The sequence below is a fragment of the Lemur catta genome, chromosome 21, assembly GCF_020740605.2.
Source record: "Lemur catta isolate mLemCat1 chromosome 21, mLemCat1.pri, whole genome shotgun sequence".
NCBI lineage: Eukaryota > Metazoa > Chordata > Mammalia > Primates > Lemuridae > Lemur > Lemur catta.
The window spans coordinates 24,619,814-24,642,765 of NC_059148.1; the positions used below are offsets into that span (position 1 = coordinate 24,619,814).

At 49.3% G+C, this 22,952-nt stretch overlaps 1 protein-coding gene across 3 annotated transcripts in view; it reads right to left on the bottom strand.

The window, feature by feature from the left end:
- Window positions 1-731: 731 nt before the first annotated feature.
- The window catches only part of RPH3A (rabphilin 3A), an 85,278-nt gene continuing 63,057 nt past the window's right edge, over window positions 732-22,952 (bottom strand). For 2 of the 3 annotated variants that reach the window (XM_045534787.1, XM_045534786.1), the window contains 14 exons: window positions 22,696-22,734; window positions 22,444-22,596; window positions 19,827-19,913; window positions 19,250-19,312; window positions 18,110-18,349; window positions 16,148-16,227; window positions 13,663-13,737; window positions 12,710-12,819; window positions 8,963-9,089; window positions 8,164-8,220; window positions 7,341-7,495; window positions 4,105-4,186; window positions 2,409-2,505; window positions 793-1,292 (listed from right to left, as the gene is read on the bottom strand). In XM_045534787.1, coding sequence (XP_045390743.1) covers window positions 1,162-1,292; window positions 2,409-2,505; window positions 4,105-4,186; window positions 7,341-7,495; window positions 8,164-8,220; window positions 8,963-9,089; window positions 12,710-12,819; window positions 13,663-13,737; window positions 16,148-16,227; window positions 18,110-18,349; window positions 19,250-19,312; window positions 19,827-19,913; window positions 22,444-22,596; window positions 22,696-22,734 — 1,496 coding nt within the window. In that variant the 3' untranslated portion in view covers window positions 793-1,161. Of the gene's footprint in view, window positions 1,293-2,408; window positions 2,506-4,104; window positions 4,187-7,340; window positions 7,496-8,163; window positions 8,221-8,962; window positions 9,090-12,709; window positions 12,820-13,662; window positions 13,738-16,147; window positions 16,228-18,109; window positions 18,350-19,249; window positions 19,313-19,826; window positions 19,914-22,443; window positions 22,597-22,695; window positions 22,735-22,952 lie in introns of all 3 variants that reach the window. The other variant, XM_045534788.1, reaches the window with a different exon arrangement.

The following is a 22,952-nucleotide window of genomic DNA, read 5'->3' on the forward strand; positions in this document are numbered from 1 at the left end:
AAGGAGACAGACTGGGGGCTTTGGATGGGGCCCCCTCGGACCCACAGCCCTGGGTCTCCTAAATGCCTCTGGCGCCCACCTGGGAAGGCCGGGGCTGCGAGCGCCCCTCTCGGGGCATCCACACGGCACGGGGGATGCTGCCACGCACCTGCGGTGGCCCCAGGCCCGAGGGTGTCTGGCTCTGCCAACGGGAGAAGGGGGTGATTTAAGAAGCGCGGGCCCAGGGGCAGCTTCAGGTCCCGGCCAGTTTCTCAGAGTTTTCCGGTCAGGCTGGTGGGAGCAGGTGAGGGTGTGAGGCTGGGTTAAGACACGCTTCTGTGTGGTTTTTTTGCTATTACACCACCAGAAAAGGGATGGGGGCGAGAGGCTGAGAAAGGGGAAATTTAATGTGATGAAAAAGTTAGGGAAAGTAAAGAGGGAGGAGGAGAAGAGAGAAGGCAATAGAGATAGGGTATTTTTTTTTTTTTTTTTTGCTAGGAAGCGAACAGGTGACATTTTGAAAGAGGAGGGCTTCCAAGTCCCTCTGTTTTCGGTGCATTTGGAGCAGGGAGGGGCGGGTTCCTGAACACAGTGGTCTGTTTTCCTGGCAATCAGGTGCGTGTTTTGGAGGGGCAGGGGAGCCTGGGGGCTCTATTTCTGCCCCAATGTTTGTCCTCACAGCGTTGACCGGGTCTGTGAACGACTGAGGGTAGACAGAGACACGACCCAGGGAGCGAAAGGGTTGTGTGTGTGTGTGTGTGTGTGTGTGTGTGTGTGTGTGTATGTGTGTCTGTGTGTATGTGTGTGTGTACATGTGCTCAAGGCCAGGAGGGTCTAAACACAGTCCCAAATGATGAAGAACCTTTGTAAATTTACCCAAGCTGAGAGGTTATTAAATGCCCAACCTCTTTGTAAACGTCCCCCCGGCCCCACCCCAGGTCTCCATCCCAGGGACCAGAGAGGGGCGTCGTTCTGAGCCCACATCCCGGCGTCGGGAAGGGAGGAGTCTTTGGCAGCAGTGCCCAACGTGAGGGGGGCCTCAAAGGCGGGCTCAGGGAAGGCAGCAGGGGCCGGGGGGAGGTAGGCATAGAGGAGAGAGACCAGAGTGCTGTGGGCAGCTGGGCAGGCTGGGGGTGACCCAGGCAGGGGGTGGGACATGGAGCTGGGGACCCGGACACTATCCTAATCGCTTGACACGTGGTTCTCATTCTGTAGCTGGTGCCAGCGCTCGATCTTCTTGTCCTTATTTTTCAGACACTCATACCAGTGTTTTAAGCGCTCTCCCTTGGCTGAGATCCCCAGCTGGCAGCCCCCTGGAGGACAAGATGGGAAGATAGGGACAGGTGGTCACAACAGAGGGACACATGGGATTTTCATTCTAGACCCACATGTGTAGTTGGGGGAAAACCACCACCAAGCACTGACCCCCAGCAGCTCGGGATCCATTTGCTGTAGAAGGTTATTGTTATGATGTTGTTGCTTTTATTATTATTACTACAGACCTTCTCTGCCTCAAGAACCTGTAGTGGCTCCCTACTGTAGCACCAAGTCATCATTTCATTGTCTATTTTTTTAAAATTATTTTTATTTTTTAGAGATAGGGGGTCTCGTTCTGTCACCCAAGCTGGAATGGAGTGGTGTGATCACAGCTCACTGCAGCCTCGAATTCCTGGGCTCAAGCGATCCTCCTGATTCAGCCTCCTGAGTAGCTGGGACTATAGGCATGCAACACTGTGCCTGGCTTTTTTTATTTTTGTAGAGATGGGGCTCTGGCCATGTTGTCCAGGCTGGTCTTGAATTCCCGGCCTCAAGCGATCCTCCTGCCTTGGCCTCCCAAAGCGTTGGGATTTCAGGCATGAGCCACCAAGCCTGGCCATTCACTGTCTATTTTCAAAGATGTTCTACAAATCACCAATCCATTCACCGAAACTTATCTCCTACTACTTCTGGGAACTCGTCCTCTACTTCCAAAGAGTCAGTTTCATCATTCTGCTCAATCCTGTCTTTGCACCTTTGCTCGGGCTGTGAGCCCTGCCTGGGGTTCCCTTCTTGCTCCGTCGTTAATTATTTTTCTGCCTCATCACTCGGAGAGGGGCTGGGAAAATGAAAATCTTTATCCTGGACTTGCAAATAGGTTAAGGAGAACTCCCTTGCACTCTGCTTTCTGCAGAGACCACACCCCCCTCTCTTGTGATTTAATTACTGCACTGAAGGTGCCTCGTACAGCAAGTAACCAAGCTTTGTAAGCCTGTTCACATAAAGACATTCCCAAATTCGAACAAAGTCGGGACCACGGGCCTGCCCTAGCATCTGAACAATGTGGTTGCCAGAAGGAAAGGAGTGACGTCAGCCCTCTGTAGCCCTGGGTAAGGCCCTCCTGTTCCGGGGAGGACAGAAGAGGGGTTTTCTCTGGAGTTGGGGGCACTCACCGATGTAATCGTTGGATTTGCCAATGTCATAGTCCCAGACCGAGATGTCCAGTGACTTCTTTGCCAGGTCACTGTGTTTGATGTCATAGAAAAACTCCTGGATGCAATAGAGGAAGACACGAGAGTCCTCTGAGCCTTCAGCGTCGGGGGCTCAGAGGCCGAGTCGGAGGGAACATGGGTGTTTCTCCACATGCTCACCAACACCGAGGACCAGCATTTTAAAATATTTTTGTGTCAATTCATTATGAGATAACAGTATCTGGTCTTGATTTGTATTTTCTTTATTGCTGATGAGTTTATTGGCCACTTGGATTTCTTATTTTGTGACTTGCTCTGATTCCAGAAGAGGGGGGCAGGACAGCTGCAAATGGCTCTGGGGCTGTTTGCACAGTGCATTCCCCATGTGTGTGCACGTGGGTGTTTGTTTCCTAGAAAGCGAACAGCACCAAAGCCACTTACTGTAACTTCCCTTCCCCACTTTGCAGTATATGGTAAAACCCAATTGGCCAGCTCCGACCCAACAGCAGATCTCAGGGGAGGGGCCGAGAAGGGAGAATTCAGTGGGTGCAGCAGCACCCGGGGCTGCTCCTGGCAGGCACAGAGGTTAGGACATGGACTCATGCCCGCCCTGGGCATGGAGTGAGGCTCGGGGATGGGGGTTTGGGCTCAGAGCTGGGGTCTCATGGCACCTTGATTGTGCATTGCTTCTTTCTCTCTATCTTAGGTTTGAGATGGGAACCATACCTGTGGGTTAGATCAGAACTCATCTATTCTTCCACGATTTCCTCCAATGAATCCTTTGTTAATTCAACAGATATTTTTGGACCCCTCGCGTCTGACAGGCTTGTCAACAGATAAGTGAGATTCAGAGGGACAGCCTGAGATGGAGGTATGCACGGGGTCTGGAAACACGGAGGAGGCGTATGTGCAGGAGGAACTCTCACACTGGGCCTTGAGGGAGGAGCAGGACTTTTCCAGAGAGGAAGAGAGGGAGGGGGGAGTCCAGGAAAAGGGAGCAGCAGGTGCAAAGGGACCTGCGTGGGGTTCAGTGTGACTTGAGCAGGGCGTGTGTCAGACAGGGCTTGATTGTCATGCTAAGAAATCAGAGAGCCGTGGTTGAGTTATGGAAACAAGACGGTGGCAAATTCAGATTTGTGTTTTACAAAGCTCGTGCTCACGTGGAGAAGGTTCCGAGCACAGAGAAGAGAGTCAGGAGTCGACTGCGGTAGTCCAGGTGTGAAATGCCAGGGTCTGAGATAAGGCGGGGCCGTGAGAATGCACAGGAAGGAGCACATTCAGTGGGCACCTGGACAGTGGCTTGAGCAGGACTTGATGCACTGGAGGGACGTGGGGTGTGAGGGAGAGGGCAGGGTGGTAAAGTGTATTGCTACTTTTATTTATTATTTCCCCAAATTTCAGTATTCTAGACTATGTCAATTGGTAAAGACATTGGAGATGGTTTAGTTCAATCTCTATCCAAACACAGCTTCCTCCCAATGACATTCCTAATCTGTGGGCTTTTGTTTTGGGCTTGATTTCCTCCAGTGACAAGGAACTCATTACCTCTTCTTTAGATGATTTAAGCTGATCTATGACAGACAGCTTTTCTCAGATGATTTGTAACAGTCTAGTAGGAATTCATGTCTCTCTAACACACAAGAAACATCCCAGAGCATGACAAAGAATGAGGCCTTACCTCATTAAATTCGGGATTCAAGGTTTTCTTTTTAATTTGAGTCTTATGTTTGGCCTTCTTTCCCATGTCTGGTTTCAGCCAGCTGGTAGGAGACAGGAGGATCGTTATGGATGAAGTTTAATGACTAAGAAGAGCCCCTCGATGACCCCAAAGGCTCCTTCTAGTGTCAGGATAATTGATGAGCAAATTATAAAGTGAATCAACTTTGATAATGACCTATGGGCATTAAAACATCTGCTTGGCACCAGACACTGTCCTAAGCACCTCAGGCATATTTAATCCTCACACGAACCCTAGGGGGCAGAACTGCGACCACTCATTGTACATACATAGGAATTGAGGGACCAGAGAGGTTGAGACATGTGCCCTAGGTCACACAGGTTGTATCTGGAGTCTGCGCTGTCAGCCCACACTCTCCCCCAGTGAATTAAATTGAGGGCCATGGTTGGTGGTGCCTGGCATTTTCTCATCTGTCACCCCTTAGGCTACTTCCAAGTCCTGGAGAGATGCTGGCATAGGGACAGAAAAAAGATGCAGATCTGATTATTGTTACTCCATTGTCAAAACTATTCCCTGGATTCCCTTTGACCTCAGGGCTAAGTTCAAAATCCTTAATGTGGTCTTGAGACCCTGCAGGGTTGGGTCCCTGCCCTTTTTCAGCCTAATCTTAGACCACACTCTTTGCCCTGCTTATTACTCTCCTTTCCACCCCAGGGCCTTTGCACACACTGCTTCCTCTGTCCAGAAGGCTCTTCCCCAGTGCAGGCACAACGCCTCGCACATAGTAGGTGATCAGCCCATATTTTCTGAAACGCATGGGCTAAAAACTCCTAAGGGTTGGGACATTTGGATTCTGACTCAGGCTGTCACTAGCTGAGCAACTTTGAACATGAGCATGATCTCACTGAGCCTCAGTTTCCTGACCTGTAAGGAAGGCAAACATTTCTTTCTCGTTTCACAGAACTGCTTTTGAGGATTGTTTTTAAGAAGAGACACAAATGAGGAGTTGAAAATTACCAAGTCCTGAGCAAAAATGAAGGGTAATTCTGACTTTAAAAATAATCTTTGGTCAGAAATGGTTTCATAGTCTCCTGTTTCTTTTCCCACAACTACAGCCACCAGGGCAGCTGTTTCACCGGTGACCACAGCGACTCTACTTCTCCTGGAAGGACGGCATGGATGGGGGGAGGGGGCGGTAGAGAGAATTATTTAAGAAAACCCATTTGCATGTGGCTGAGATTTAATGGAGTACAGGACAACGTCCCATGAGCTCATTTTCTCTCTTGGGCAAAACCAAATTACTCTTCGAAATCGAACTCATCGCTGACATGTTTGTTCTTTGTTAACTAAATCCTCATTCAAAGAAGATCTGAAAGAAAGCCCACACCAGTCTGTTCTTTAGCCACGGGCTTAAGGAGAATATTGTTTTCTCTTATCAGAGGCAGTGGAGATGGGAGGAGACTCCCAGCTGGGGAGAACATTCATCAATACTCTCTGCCATGAGAAAGAATAATGATGGTAGTTATTTACACCCATGATGGCAGGTGTTTATTGAGCACCTACTATGTACCAGACCCCATGAAAACACACCCCTCGGACTGCATCCTCCAACTTCAGGGGGTGAAGTTGACTGACAAGTTACTGGGCTCTGAGTTTATCATGTTCTCGCTGAGGACATGCTTCCCACGGGCTGTTCTTAGCCAATGACTGAACCTGCAGGACACCAGGCAGCCCCATTTCTGGAAGATGCAGAGCTCCTCTGACGTGTGACTGTGCCCATGGTAGAAATTGCCCTGGTAGAAATTTCCTTGGAAATGCACTGCAGCAGCTTAAGATTCTTCCTCCCCAAACTTCTTCCTTCCCTCTGTCCTCTACCGGGATAAGACCCGTGGCAGGGTCTGTCGTCTCTGCAGGCCTCCTCTGGATCCCTCCTGGTTTCCTCGGCAGGCGTCTTCCCCAACAAACCTCTTGCACATCTCGTCCTCTCCGGGTGTCCCCTTGTTGGAGGAACTGAACTAATGCACAGTATTACTCTTTCCATTTTGCAGATGAGGACACTGAGGCCCAGAGAGGTTAAGCCATGAGCCCAAGGTCACACAGCTAGAGAATACTGGAGACTACTAGAGCTGGGATTCAAACCTGGGCAGCCTGGATCCAGAACCCATGCTCTTAACTGTATGTGTAGAAACACACATTTTGCAGCCACGAGTCAGGCAGAATTCTACTCTGTCCCAGGGGCAATGCTGGTTGCTTTGTATATGGTATCTCATTTGAGCCTTATGCTCACTCTTGGACATACAGGGCACTATTGTCTACATTTCACCAATGAAGAAAGTGAATGAGGAGCTAAATAACTTGCTTATTTAGCTAGCAGCTGGCTGAGGTGGGAGTTGAGCCTCATGCCTGACACAGTGGTGGCCATAAAAACGTGCCTGGAAGACGTCCCACCACAGGAAGCGTAACTGACCAAGGCCCCAAATGCAGCAGCTGAAGTCTATGCCATGTTTGCACCAAGGCTGTGCTCCTAGCTGATGCCAGAGCCCAGCAGGGAAACTGAGGCAGACCTGCTCCTAGGAGACAGAACTCAGCTGATGGCCCTACTGAACTGCGTCTAGGCTGCTTCGCTCCATCCTTCCTCCCTCTTCCCCTCACTCGGGTCAGACCTGCCTTGTGGCCTAACAGCGCCCTCGTTCTCCGGGACTCTCTCTTGACTTTCCCTCACACAGGCATTTTCCCTAATGAAATCCTTGTCTGTTTAATCCTATTTTTGGCATCTTCCTCTCGGAGGATCTGGACTAACACAGATAGCAACGTCTCTTTTATTCCCCGTGACTGAGATTACCGGAATAAGCCCCAAATCTAAGGTCTTTTCTTTGAGCATTCCCAGGATGAACCTGGAACAAGCCAGATGGGTGGTGGCTCTGAGCTCCTGGAGGGTGTGCAGCCGACTCCTGGGGGTACAAATGGGGTTACCGCAACCATGCCAACCGCTCTTCCTCCTCGGAAGGGGACAGAGTCACAAAGCTTTGCATGTGGGCAAGTGACACACCAGTCTGACTGCCTGACACTCCGATCTCATGCTCTAGCCGGTTCCGGGCATGCATTTCACTGTGTGACCTTGGGCAGATTCCTTGCCCTCTCTGGGTCGCAGTATGCAATGATCTTGGGGAAGCTCTCTGCGTCCTTCCTTTCCAAGGACCTGGGACGCCCCCTGGGGCCCCAGGCCACTGACTCACAGCTTGACAAATGGGTCTGAGTAGCCGTTGGCGTCCATGGCGGCCAGGTGCACGCAGCGTATGATGCCCACGATGAGGCCTCCCTGCTGTGTGCTGTACATGAGGGACACCAGGATCTTGCCACGCTCTTCTATGTCACCGATTCGCTCCACCTGCTGCATTGGGGGGAAAGGCAGTGTGGGCCCGGGGGGAAGGGGGCCCGGCATTGCGGCTGGTGAGCATTAGGGAGGAGCCCGTGGAGGGCACGAGGGCCTCGGCCCCCCCAGCTAGTGGGTCAGCACCACGGACAGCGGGCGGCCCGGCCTCCGAGGGGAGCCGATGGTGGTGTGAGCCAGGGGGACCGTCTGAGGCTTTACTCAGACTCAGAGGTGTACTGAGCCCTGACTCTGATCTCAGGCTCCCCTAACCCAACTGATCTCACAAGTGCAGTCCCCAGGGTCCTATGAGGGACCCAGGCAGAGGGCAGGAGCTTTAGTCCAGCCTCCGCCAGACACGCAGCTCAGAGAGCCTGCCCGCGGCCCCCCCAAGGGAGTGTGCCATTGCCCTAGCCCAGAAGGGTCACCAGCAGAGCTCTGGCCACTGGGCTGAGGGACTCGTGGTCATCCCGGGGGTGAGCGGAAGGGGCTGGGGCTTCCGCTGTGAGGGGACCCTCCCCGGTCTGATGTTCTAACCACTTGGGCAAACCGTAGCTCTCACGGTGAATCCGCAGGCGCGTGGTTGGGGGAGAAAGAGTGAGGAAGGGGCGGGGTGGGAGAGCAGAGGACACTGCCAGCCCAGCCCAGCGCAGACCCCGACTGTGGCTTTGTTCCCACTTAGCGCTCACCTCCTCCTCGTACAGCGCCATGCCTCGGGCCGACCCGGTGGTCCCCGTGCGCTTCATCTTTAAAGGAGGAAAGAGAAAGGAAAGATAACATTGTCTATGGGGCGTATCTTCCTACATGACAAGGACCAGAAACCCTCACACTGCCATTCACATCCAGAGCCACGAGGGTGGTTCTCCCAGCTACTGTGGCCCTCCCACATTTTCCCTCCTAGCTAAAATCTGAACTATCGCATTCCATCCTGAAAAGATCCTGTGAGGTTGGTACCACATCATCCCATTTTACAGATGAGAACTAGGAGGCTCAGAGCAATTAAACAATTTGCCTCGGGTTCTACCACAAGTGGCAGAGCCAGGATTCAAACCTGGGGTGTCTGGCTCCAGAGCCCACACCCTTAAACCTCCTGCGATGCTGCCTCCTGTTTATCTCCGGGGTGCTTTCTGATTTCCTGCCTGACAGGTGTGGAAGGCAGTATTATTTCTTGTAATAACAACTGTCAATTTATGGGTGCTTATTATGCACTAAGTTCTATTCTGATTTTTTTTTAACACAACCCTCCCAAGAGACAGGTACTATTAAATATTATAACACACATTTTACAGACAAAAAAAAAAAAGCAGTTCAGAGTAGTTCATTCCCTCGGCCAAGGCCATGAAGCAGCAAGTGGCAGAGCTGGGCTTTGAACCCGGGCAGGCCACACTGCTGGACCCTGGATCTATTTCCCCCAGTGTAGACCCAGAGGAAGGCAGCCTCCCCCTATCTCCCCTCCTCTCACTGAATCCCTGGGGCAAAGTCACTCACGGGAATCACTCGCTCCAGACAGATGTTGAAATTCTTCCTCTGGTTGGGCTTCAGTTTCTTGAGGGAGAATCTGGTCTCTCCAATGAACTCGTTATGGCCGAATTTGTCCTCGTCACAGACAGAGATCCTGCCGTCGACACAAGGAGTGGGGAGAGAAAGAGGGACAAATATTGAGCTCCTACTATGCGCCAAGGGCTGTGGAATGTGTACAGGAATAAGGCGATTTCCTATTCATTGATCACTGGGCCCAGTATTAATACTTTTTATTTCTCCTTTATTGCAGCATAACTCACATGCACTAAAGTGCATGAGTGTGAGGTTTATAGCTTGATGACTTTTTGCATATATACACACTGATAGAATCACCACCCAGAACAAGATATAGAACATCCCAGAGCCCAGAACTCTCAGGATTCTTCTACCTGCTTCAGAGATAACCACCCTCTCAACCTCTGGACACATGGAGTCACTTGTCCTGATTTTGACCTTCATATAAATGGAATCATACAACAGGACTCTAATTTATTCTTTTTATTGTTGTGTAGTATTCCATGGTGTAAAATACACCATAATAATTCTGCTGTTGATGGACAATGGGTCGTTTCTAGTTTTCAGTTATTATGAATAAAGCTGCCATGGAACATGCGTGTTCATGTCTTTTAGTATACACATGTGTGTGTTTCTTTTCCTTTTTATTTTCCAGAACCACTCAGATCGCGTCCACTCCCTCTTGCTCTCCCGGAGGAACAGAACACGTATGCATTTCTACTGACCATTTTCCTGGGAGTACAGTTGCTGGGCCACGGACTATGCATAAGTTTAGCTTCGGCAGAAACTACTAAACAGTTTTCCAAGGTGGTTCCACCAGCGGTTGACAAACGTTCCGGTTGCTCTTCATTCTCTCCAACTCTGATTTCGTCAGTCTTTAATTTTAGCCTTTCTGGATGGGTGACAGTAAGTCACCGTAGCTTTAATTTGCATTTCCCTAATGAGTAATGAAATCGAGTCCCTTTTCAGATGCTTTGTGGCCATTTGAGCATCCTCTTTTGCAAAGTTAGGAACTTAGCTGACCTTTTCTCATTTAATTTTTCCTCCTCCAAAACATCTTGAGTTTTATACTTTAGGGAAAAGATTAGGGCCCAGAGAGATTAAGTAATTTTTCCCTACAAAAATGCAGAACCAGGATTTGAATCCAGGTCTCCCTGAATCCTAAAACAACATGTTCTCTTGTGTTATGCCTTCTGCACAGCACTGGGTAGGACACCACAGCAAGGACAGGAGAAAGGTCCCTTAGGAGCCAAAAGGACCAGTCAAGGCATGACAATTTGTCCTGACACGTACTAAGAAGGGGAAGGACTTGTTCTCCCACAGCATGGCAGGAATTCTGGGGGGACAGGCAGGGACTATAATGGTACCTCACTTCTTGGCCAGCAACATCAGTTGAATAAATGTTCAAAGTCCTGGACAGCCTGAACGCCCTCATGGCTGAGTCCCACACTGTACTAGACTGGAGAAAGAAGTTGTCTCTACTCAGCTGGGTGGGGTGTAACCGACACCATCCTTCTGCAGAGCAATGTGTCTCTAAAGACTTAAGAGTAATCACTGTTTTTGACCCTGTAGTATCCATTCTAGGAATTTACCTCAAAGATATATTAATAATAAGGTAAGTGCAAAAATATTTTGCTACCAAGATGTCTATCATGGTATTGATTATAATTGTGAAAAAGCAGAAATAAAAAATATTCTACAATGGGAGGACTGCTTAAGACAATTATGAAATAAACATAAAAATGAAATAGCATGCATTAAAGATAATGTTGTCAATGCAAAACCACAATGCAACACCAGTACGTGCCCACCAGAATGGCCAGACATGAAAAAGTGTTGATGAGAATACGAAGCAACTGGAACTCCCAGGCATGGCTGATGGGCGTGTACATTGGCACAGCCACTGTGGAAAGCTGGCAGTTTCTACTACAGCTGAACACGACTTAGTCATTACACGTTTAGGTATATATGCAACAGAAATGAGTGCATCTATGCACCCAGAAACAGCTACTAGAATGTCCCTAGCAGCACTATTTGTAATAGCCCCAAACTAGAAACTACCCAAATACAGTGAAATGGATAAATAAAATTGTGGTATATTCACACAGTGGAATACTAAATAGCAACAAGAATGAATGACCTACAACTACACACAACTTAGATGAATATCACAAATATAACATTAAGTGAAAGAATATAGATACAAAGGAGTCACACTGTACAACTTGATTTATATAAAGTACAAAAGCAGACAAAATTAATTTGTCCTGTTAGAAGTTAGGACAGTGAATACCTGGGGTGAGGCCCTCACAGGGAACGGCCACAGGGAGAGGGTTGTTTGGTCTAGGAATGTTCCATTCCTTCCTCCCAGTATGTTCACATTGTAAATATTCATCAGTCTGCACAATTATTATATGTGCATTTTTCAAAATGAATGTTACACTGCAATAAAAATGTTTACTTAACATAATATTGCAGCCAATTTGGAAAGCAGTTTGCATGTGTTGTAAAAATGTTTTTGCAAAAAGCCACATATCCTACAATCCAGCGATATTCCTCCTTGATTTCTATGCTAAGGAAACACTTGGATGTACACAAGGAAGAATGAAGCTTCCTCGTCGCAACTTTGCTTGTCACAGAGAAAAGCTGGAAAAAACCTAACTGCACACCCATGGGGAATTGGCTAAATAAGCTGGTAAACATTTACATAAACCTTAAAAACATGCCAAATGATACCGTGTATTGTTTACAGATACATAACTGTGAAGTGTAAGACAAGCTTGGGAATGAGGCCCAAAGAATTCTGGGGAGGGAAGGAAGAGAACAGGATGGGGGATGGGGTATACAAGAGGAGCTTCAACTTGCATCTGTAGTGCTTTATTTTTTTTTTTTAAAAAGACTAAAGCAAATAGAAAAATAGTGAGACTTTTCAAACACTCAGTATTGGGTTCATGGATTTTTGTTTTATTATATTCTATATTTTTCTGCATATTTTTAATATTTAATAATAAAAATATTTTTAAAAGAATCTGTGATAAATCTATTTATTCTGTGGAATACTCTGAAGCAGTTAAAAATTAGGTAGATCTAAATGCCCTTTCACGGCTATAACTCCAAGATATATTGTTAAGAAAAGGCAATTTCCAGATATATAGAGCATGATACTTTTTATGTTATAAATAGTAATATATGTTTATATATATATATATTTATATGCTTTATATGAATGTGTATACACTCACAGAAGGAGGAAGGGAAGAAGGAGACCAGGGCAGGCAGGGGACCAACATTTTAAAGGAGCTTTGCTCTATGATTTTTTACAAAAAGTGTATATTCATTTATTACTTATATAACTTAAAATGCAGTTTAATTCAACATTGTAGAAAATTATGAAATGGCATCAACATATTGTTAAGTGAGACAGGTGTATTACTTCATAGGATGGGCCATTTTAATAAACATTTTTACAAGCCCTCAATTTTACCAACACACACACACACACACACACACACACACACACCTGAATGTTCAGATACCAAGATGTTAACAGTGAACAGTTGTACTTACCTGTATTTTCGAACATTGCTACCAAAAATATATACCATTTTTATAAAAGTAAAAAAGGAAAAAAAACTACTGAGAGATCTTTTTAAAGAGAGGAGCCAGCCTCAGCCCCCTGCCCACCCCCCCGGCAGGCACCTGAGCGTCTTCCTTTGCATGTCCTCGTCGGTGATGCCGTGATAGACGAGGGTCTCGTTCCAGATGGGGTTCCGGGTGTTCCGCAGAGTTTTTGTACGAAGCTTGTTGGACTAGAGCCCAGGAGAGATGGACGGACAGACAGACATCTGCCTCAGTGGGGAGCCCGTCCTGGAGCCCCATCCCTTGGGCTGACTTGGGGTCAGGGGGTGGCTTTAGCCACAGGAGCATCCGAGGGTTAGTTATCCCCAAATACACGTTCTCAGGGACTGGGGGCTGCCTTCTAGGGTGACGGCCACAGACAAATGATTTAATGCCTGACATTGGGTCCCTGCTCCCGCCATGCACTGGGCCCCTCCTTGAACTTTCCCTTGAGAGAAGAAAGCAGAGACATCTTCCTCTGAGAAAAAGAAATATCATTCACGGGCCAGGGAGGCAGAAACGAGAGTCACTCATTCCCTCCGAGGCAGGGGATATTGGGATGGTTCCTGCAAATCGTACCCTCCATGCCTGCCATTCCTTACAGGGGACAAAGTTTTTAATTTTACTCTAAGAGAGAGGTGTTCATTTCTACTGAGCGATGAGAAGCGCTGGGTTGGGGCACGAACCGGGTCGGGGAGGGAGACTGTGGTCGGCACTGGGGAGCCACTGCAGGTATTTGAGCAGGGGAAAAGCATGGGCAGGATCTACTTCTGTCCTGGCCTTTGGCAGCTCGTGGGTCACAGGTTTCTGAGTTGGACAAATGGGCAGAGCCCCTGTCCCTTGAGGGAGAGTGACTCCTGGCCCACCCTCTATCCCTTGCAAGGGCTCTGCTACTCTCAGGATGAGGTGGGAGGGGGACGAGTGGGGGGGGGATTTGGGGCAGATAGGGCTATTTTAGGCTCTGAGCTGAGAACCCTGGGTGCCTGCCAGGGCCCGGGCGCCCAGCGTGCAGAGATGCCCGGGCCATATGGTACCTTGCTGGCTCCCGGCAGGAGGTGCAGCTTAACATAGGGATCGGCCAAGCCGTTGGAATCCATGGGCTTCAGTCCCTGCAAGAGAAGGAGGCAACGGCGTGAGGGCCTCGGGAGGGCCCGCTGCTCAGCTGTCACAGGCAATGGGCACAGCCCCTGGCATCTGTCCTGCCCGTTGGTTCACCCTGGGGGCTTCCTCGTCCAAAGTGAGAGAGAAGGGAAATGCAATATTGTGGAAAGAGCTCTGGAATCAGGAGAGACAGGGTTTAAAGCCTGGCCGTGTCGCTTCCTGGCTGTGTGACGCCAGGTAAGTTTCTTAACCCCTCTGAGCCTCTGTCGCCTCACCTGTCAAGTGAGAACAGCAGCTGCCTCGTGGGGTGGGGAGACGGAAGTGCAATCGCACCTGTGAAGTGCCTGGCACACAGCTCAAGGATCGGTTGGTATTGCCGGGCTGGGAGAAGATGTCCCAGATGGGGCAGGGGAGGGAGGAGACTCCTGGGTTCTGGCTCTGACCCCTGCACTCACTTCCGAGACCTCAGAGTCTCCATCCATAAGATGGGGGTCCCGGCCTCTGCCCAGGCCCCACATGGGCTGGGCTGAGGCTCAGATGAGATACTGCGGGGAAGGAAGTTAGTTTGGGGCCGGAATCAAGTTGATTTGTTAATATGAGCGACCCCCAAATTGCTAGGGCCCGGACACACTCTGCCCATGCCCCATGCCCAGACCACGTAGGCACCCCCCACCTCTGGGGTCTCACCCTCCCATGTCACAACGTTAATGACACGTACAGTTGACCCTTGAACTACACGGGTTTGGCTATGCAGGTCCGTTTATATGAGAATTTCTCCCGCGTCTGCCACCCGGAGACAGCAAGGCCAACCCGGCCCCTTCCTCCTCCTCCTCCTCAGCCTGCTCAACGTGACGATGATGAGGATGAAGGCCTTTATGATGATCCACTTCCCTTAATGAATAGTAAATATGTTTCATTTCTTATGATTTTATTAATAATATTTCCTTTTTTCCAGCTTACTTTATTGTAAGAATACAGTATATAATACATATAGCGTACAAAAGTTGTTAATTGATTTATGTTAACAGAAAGGATTCCAGTTAACAGCAGGCTACTAGTAGTTTGTAAGTTTTTGGGGAGTCAAAAGTTATACATGGATTTTTGACTGCAGGGGGGGTCAGCGCCCCTAACCCTGCATTGTCCAAAGGTCAACTGTATTGTGTCCAGTGATCTCCTTGGACCTCAGTTTCCCCATTTGTTCACTGGGGTTGACAGAAGCCTCTGCTTCATGCGGCTCTTGGAGGATTACGAGAGATCTCACCTGTAAAGCTCAGCTCTATCCTTTTACCAGCTGTGTGGCCTTAACTTTCTAAGCCTCAGTTTCCCCATCTGTACAATGGGGTTAATAAGAACCCCTACCCCAGAAGTTTCTATGAAGATGAAACAAGATAATGTACGTGCTTATCTCACGGTGCTCGTGGAGGGGGCAGTTAAATGCGTCTAAATGCTATCACAGTGGCTGACACATTATAGGTGCTCAATAAATGAAGCAGTGGCTCGGGCAGGGGAATGTGTTGATCTAGGAGTTGTGTTGAGCATTTCATACCTTGTTTGTCATCCAAACTGGGACATTTTACGAGTGAAAGACGGAGATCTCAATTATGACAGTGAGGCAGCAGGCACAGATGGGGACCGTCCCGGCCACCCCCATCTAACACAGCCATCCTCCTGGGAGAGGCACGACTCTCAGCCCCAGTTTCCTAATGGGTGCACTGAGACACAGAGGGGTTAAGTAACTTCCCCAGAATCACACAGCTGGGAAGTGGCAGGCGGTATCGGCACCCAGCGAGTCTGGCTCCCGAGCCCTTGCTTGTTTCTCTGCGCGGAGCAGCCTTGAGGAGGAGGGAGGCCAATCTCAGTCAATTACTGTCTGGGGTTTGCACGAGCTTCATCCAGCTTTCCTTGGGGTCTGGAATTGTGTCACCTCACTCCCCCACTGAGCATGCAGCGTGGCTTTCCCGCCCCCTCGGAAGCCCATGCTAGTGTCCTGGTATCTGCAGCCACAGGCCCAGCTCGGGCTGCTGCAGCGTGACAGCCACCTCAGCCGAAGGACGCGGCAGACGCAGGCCATGTCAGCTGTCAGGCCAGGCTGTCATTACCTCCCGGGCAGCCCCTCCACGGTCCCCTCCAGACACGCTGTGGACCAGCCTGGGCAGATACTGGCTCTGCCCTAGAAGCCCGGTGTCCCCACTCCCAGCGGGTGGCTGCAGATAACAGAAACCCCTCTGGGACCATCCCCGGAGGAAGTCCTCCCCCAAAGGAATTTGCCTGGCTAATTACTGTGACATCTCTCATCACTGCCACTGTCACAGATAGACAAGGCAATGACAGGAGACAGCTTTGGTAAACATCCCCTTCTGATTCTCCTAGAAATGCCACAGCATCCTGCGAGGTCCCCAGCCTGGCCCCGTCACCCACCTTGGCCTTGATGATGGTGCACTGCAGGGAGCTGTTGTCCTGGTCATAGAGAAGGCTGAATTCCAGGGCACCCAGGGTGGCTGAAAGGGGCAGAGACAGGAACCAAGAGAACATTCATTTAGTCACTCGACAAACATTTCCTGAGCACTTACTATGTGGGCTAGGCATTGAGACTACAGATAAGAGGAAGATGCTGGAAAATTCATCCTGGTGGACCCTCCACTTCTTTAAGCACTCAGGATACCTGCTATCAGTTAATCATTTGTGCAATTGCCTAGTTAATGACTTTCTGTCCCGACAGATTGAGAGCCCCATGAGGGAAATAGCTGGGACTACCTTGGTGACTGCTGTCTCCCCAGTGTGCACAATGCAGGGCATACAGTAGGTGCTCACTTATTTGCTGAAGGAATAGGTGAGACTTAGCATTCACTGTTGCCTCTGCCTGGAATGCTTTCCCTTTAGATTCTTACATGGCTAGCACCTTCTCATTATCCACATGGCAGCTTTGATGTCACCTCCTCCAAGAAGCCCTCTCTGATTACTCCCTAAAGTAGTTACCCTCACAGTCACTCAACACATTTTATTTCCTTCATGGTGCTCTGTTTCTATAGTATTTGAAATGATCTCATTGGTATGTTAACTGTCTCTCTTTGCTAGAATGTTAGCTCCAGTAGATCAGCCAATTCGTTGCTTTTTGCCATGGTATCCCTAGCACCTAGAATAGTTTGAGGCACCTGGTACATGCTCAATAAACACCTGTCAAATATAGAGGTGGGTAAGTGAAGAGTATACAGAATTGAGTGTGGGGATAGGCTTGTGATAAACCACTGGGATAGACTAACAGCAGCGTCAAATATGGGGCTGGGAGGAATCATCTGTGCTTGGAGGGTTGGGGGGACATTCAAGGCAGGAACAGTGGCTGCAGTTCTGGGCCAAGGGCCAGGATGAGGAAAGGCAGAGAGGTGGAGAGACACAGCGCATGTCCAAAGCAGAAACGGCCCGCGGCTGACGAGGTGGGGGGGACTCCCCTCACTCCTTTGTCCTGGGGCCTCAGACCCCTGACCCCTGGGAGAGCACAGGGAACAGATGGGGACAGCTGATATTTCACCCAGATCTGGCCTCTGATCCGCCACAGCAGCGCAGTGGACCACCAGCCCCTCCCGGAGCCTCATCTCCTAGTCTGTAAAATGGGAATAGCAAAAGCCACCGTTCCCAGGCTCGCTGGGAAGACGCAGTGAGCTAAGGCGTGGGACACACTCGGAATAGTGTCCGGCACAAAGCAAGTGCTCAGCCTGTGTTGGCACATATTGGATCCAGACACTTGCCAATCCTGCCTCCCCAGGCTCACAAAGGCCACCCGGACACACTCGGGAGAAGACATGTCACTGGCGTGTGAGTACGTGCATGTGTGTGTCCCTGGGACCTGCGGTCTGAGTCGGGAGAGCTACCGAGCAGGCACTTACTAGGTCACTGAATGGATACATGCAAGAGAAAATGCCCAGTAACTTTTAAATCATGGTTAATAAATTGCTTTTAGAAGACATACATTAAAGAGTTTTAAAAACTATTAAAATACACATACACACACCCAGGAGTGAGATTGCTGAGTCATGATAACTCTATGTTTAACCTGCTGAGGAACTACCAGACTGAACTTCCAGAATACAGTTAATGCCACTGAATTGCATAGTTTAAAATGATTAAAGTGGTAACTCTGATGTTATATGTATCTTACCACAATTTAAAAAATGCGTGTAGCATTTATTCCTCAGAAAGCTGATTTCATTTTGTGAATTTAGGAATGCAAATTTCTCTACCTAAAACTTGGTTACTATGTTTATTGGGTTTGGCGTATTAGGGGGCTGGGGATGGATGGGGCTGTCCCCGGAGCCATTCCTGCTTTCCTGGGGTCAGCTCCAGAAGCCACTTTTCCCAGACACTGCTCCCTTAAGTGCCACCTACTTGCGTCATCCGAATCGTAGCTGTTGGCTTCTTCCTCTTCCTCCTCTGGGGGTGGTGGCTGGCGGGCAGGGGCCATGGCAGGCTGTGGGGCAGCTGCGGATGCTTGGGAATAGGGTGCTGGCGGGTGGCTCGCTCGGTCCTCCCTGGTTGCAGCCACTGAGTAGCCCCCAGCTCCCGCTGTTCTCTCCTCTCGAGATGGGGCAGTGGTCCCTGGATAGCCGGGGTCACTCGGAGCCACCTCTATAGGGGGATGAGAAGAGGACAGGAAAGCGCAGCTGAATCCCTGTTTTACAACAACAGCACTTAGGGAAGCTTTCAAAAATGCACGTTCCCAGGCCCCACTCAGCATCTGTGGGCCATGCAGTGAGGGTCTTGGAATCTGTGTCGCACAACAAGCCCCTCGAGCTGATTCCAATGTAGGCAAAGCAGACCTCAGGGGGACCCTGATGAGCAGTGTGGACTCTGGAGCCAGACAGCCTGGGTTTGAATCTTGGCTGTGTGACCTGGGGCAAATTACTTAACATCTCTGAACCTCAGTTTCTTTACCTGTAAAATGGGAAATATAATATCTGAAGGGGCTCAGATAGTAGTATTTTTTTTTTTAAATAAGCAAATGTGCAGCACTAAGCACAGTGCCTGGAGAATTATAAAGCAATAAATATCTTGCAGCAATGACTGACGATGGTGATGAATGTAGTGATCATAGGTAGAGATCACTATCGCTTAGTGCGGGCTTCATACGTTCCAGGCACTGTGCCGAGGTTTCTGTGTATTGGTTTATTAAATCCTCCCGACAGCCCTGTGAGGTTGGTCCCAGTATTTTTCCCATGTTATAGGTAAGGAAACTGAGGCTCAGAAAAGTTAAGCAACTTGCCAAGGGTCACACAGCTGGGAAGTGAAGGAGCAGGGATTTGAACCCAGGCAGTCCACACTCTTAACTGCATGCCTCGGCATTTTCTATCTATCTGATCTTAGTATGAACTATCGAGTTTTGGAATTGGGGGGCTGCCTAGATCTTATCAGATAGGTCTCCGGTGCAGGCTAGCACCGGAGTCAAGATCTGGCAGCTCCCTGCTCTCTCCCAGGGACGTAGGAGAGAGGTGGCCACGTGGGCGGGTCACGGAGGACGTGGATACTTGCCTGTCTTCTGTTCTGAAAAGCGGCCCGCTGGCCCAGGACCGGGTCTGCTGCCTGCCGGGGGTCCTAAGCGAGGGGAAGAGAAAAAGGACGCAGCAGAGAGGCAGCATCATTCGGGTGTTCACCTCTCCCCCCTCGTTTCACAGGTGTGACACAGGCCCGGGGTGGCAGGTGACATGCAGAGGTAACTGAGGCTGCAGGAACAGCCCCCCCAGGAGAAGGGGTCTTTTGGGGTCAGAAGGGCCTGGGTCCGAGACCCAAGGCTGTGGGAACTCCCTGGGCCTCAGCTGGCTCCTCTGTGAAACGTGGTGGTGACGCTGAGCTGGGAGACGCTGATGAACGGAGCACTGTCACTTTTCGCGCTGGGTGGACAAGACTCTCCCTTCCTCCTCCTCCCGCTCCCTGCCTGGCTTCTCGGCCCGGAGGATTGCTTATTCTACGGGTCTTAGAAGAGCTCAGGACTTAGTTGTGGCTACAGCTTTGCAGAAAGCCCGGCGAGCTCTGCAAGCAGAGGTGGGAGGTATCGGGGACACAGCTGAGTGACAGTCTGGGCAGGGGCCGGTGAGCGAGTGGCAGGTACCTGGCTGCCCCGGCTGAGGTGGCACTGGGCTCTGCACCGAGCCTGGGGCGGGTCTGGCGGCCTGGACCGAGTTGGCCCGTCTCAAACCTGCAGGGGAAAGCAGAGGAAACAGCCGTCATGTGTCACACACACACAGCAGGGAGCAGCTTGGGACGGGTCGGCCGGCAGGAGGCAAGACCCCGGGTTTCTGTCGGAGGCAGCCCCTCACATGCTCAGCCCTTCCCGACTCCTCCTGCCTTCCACGTGTTGTCTCTGTTCAACACTCACAGCAGCGGCGTGGTGGTTAAAAAAGCACAGGTTCTGGGATCCTGCTTCTACCTGTGTGATCTTGCGCAAGTGACCGATCCTCTCTGGGCCTCAGTTTCCTCAAATGTTAAGCAGAGGTAAAGTACCTCGCTCACAGGGTTGTGGTGAAGATACAGTGATGCAAACAGGGCTTGGCAGGTGGTAAACACTCGACATGTCAGGTGTTGGTATTATTGTATTATTATTGAAAGACTCTGTCTATCCTCAGATGGCCCTGGCTTTGCATCCCAGCTTTTTCCCATGGAAGCTACATGACCCCCGGCTGGGCACGCACTCCCTCTGAACCTCGGATGCCTTATGGAGGCAACAGCTCTACCGATTTCATAATAATGATGAACTAACATTGATTCATTCAGTGCTTACCTCGTGCCAGGGACTTTACATGTAAGAACTTACTTAATCTCTACACTCATAACTCCATAAGGTGGGTGCCTCATGAGCTTCATCTTACAGATGGGGAAACTGAGGCACAGAGAGGTTATGGCACTCACCCAGTGTCTCTTGGCTGGTTAGTGGCAGAGCCAGGGTTTGAACTCAGGCAGTTGGTCTCTGGAGTCTGTGCCCGAGACCCTTACGTACTATCGCTCTCCACGGAGCTGCTGGGGTTGAATGAGATGATGTGGGCAGCAGTTTTGGGCACCCAGAGGGCGTGCTACTCTGGGAGCAAAGCCCTCCCCTCTCTCATCTCACTGGGCTGGATCCCCCCTTTCCTGAATTCAGCTCTTTTTGCTGGACAGATGCTTGAACGCTCATGACAAAGGGTGCTTTGCCACCTCTTCCTGGGTGCTTACAAATCATCAAGTCTTGTCCCATGGTCCTGCATTACCACTGCCAATTATTTGTTCATCCGGGTCCTTGTTCGTTAGTTCATTCACTCACTCCTTCAATCAACAGGCTTTCATTAAATGTTTACCAAGTGCCAAGCCCTGTGCAAAGATGGAGAAAGCCCCATCTTGTTTCTTCTGGGAGCCCATAGCCCGGTCACAGGAAGGAGCCAGACACTGAAACAGTGAGTTTATAAAACAACGATAACCAATATTCATTGAGTTCTTCAAATGCACCACGTCTTGAACATCATGGAACCCTCAGGGAACCCTCGAAACTCAATGCCATAGACGGGGTTTCCACCCTGCCCTTATTTCCATGTCACCTTGGGCAGGTTGTGGTTTTCTTGTTGTTGTTCCATCCTCTCTTTGCCTTATCTATAAAGTGAGGATTATTATAATAGCACCCACCTAAAAAGAGTTGTTGGTTGGATTAAATGCTATAACCCATGCAAAGCGTTTGATGACAGAGTAGGTGCTCGATAAACTTGAGTTGCTATTATGATTAACTATTAACTCAAATCCGCAAACATTTGAGGGCCTATAATCAACTAGGAATCTTAGTAAAGGCTGGAAAATGAGGAGGAAGAGCGAAAATTATGGTGGGTGCTCCATAAATATTTGGAACATAATGAATTAACGGAGAGACACATGTCCCAGCTTCATTTTAGAATGACTAAAAAGTTACGGAGATGGATAGTGGTCTGGTTCTGTAACAATGTGGATGTGCTTTATGCCACTGAACTGTATAAGTAAAAATGGTTAAATGGTAAATTTTATGTTATATATATTTTATAGTAATAAAAAAGATTTTAAAAAGCATTGCCAATAAAAACCTCACCTCTGGAAGAGAAAAACAGAAAGTACGGACTTTGATGTTGGACAGATAGGGGTTTAATGCCCATTTTAACCAATTATCAGCTATGTAACCTGGGGCAAGTGGGTTTGCCTCTCAGAGTCTCAGTTTCCCCATCTGTAAAATGGGACTAAAAGTCTTATACCTAAACTTTGGGGTTGTGGCAAGGATTAAATGAGATACTATATGAGAAGAGCATGGGAGAACATCTGGCACACAGTAAGCACTTAACAAATATCTCAAGATGTTGCAGATCTGAGAAATTCATCTTTCTCTGTCCATCCAAACCATATGTCCATTAGCAGGTCTGGGCAGCAGATGAACCACAAGGTGTGTGCCCAGCTCCGTCGCCAATAAGAAGAGGAACTGAGGTGCTAAGTTTTCTTACATATGGTGTCAGAGCAAGAAAAGGACCTAACCAAGATTATGGCTGTCCAGAACCAGCACTGTTTCTGAATCCTGTCTTTCCTCTACCATAGACTAGAACTAGCATCTATTATAGGATAAAACACAGCACACAGTAGGTGCTCCATGAATGCTGAATAAATAAATAAATGAAGACATCATCCTCCTTGTTCTTTCTGATTCTCTTCATCCAGGAGGCTTGTTTGGATTTGCCCATCTCTCTCACCTGCCGGGCTCCGGCTGGAGTCTGCAGCACCCCCGCTGGGGCCGTGGTCCCAGCTCTCTGCATCCCGGCCAGACGAGCTCATTCGTGCCTCGGAGGCCCTGCGCACGGGAGGCCCATAGCTTCCTCGCCCAGGAGCAGAGGCCAGGTCAGGGCCTGGAAGGAAAAGCATGAATCGAATGGAGAAAGCACAACGAGGGAATGGGGTGAAATGACTCCTGTCCCAAAGAACAAAACAGAGCCAGCAGAACTCACCTGTCTTCTGACCTGGGGCCCTCCTATCTTCCGTGTCAGCTGGAGAGAGAGAAATGATGAGTACAGGTTTTCTGATGTCGGGAGAACCACTACTTAAGAAGCCCACGAAGAGGCTGATCCACCACTCACAAGAATATTTTTATTAAATAAAAAATTAAAATCTTCCTCCCAAGCGCCCCTCTGATGTGTTTACAATTGCACATTATTTCCTTTGCATGCACAAACACATATCAGCACACACAGGCTTAGAAAAGAAC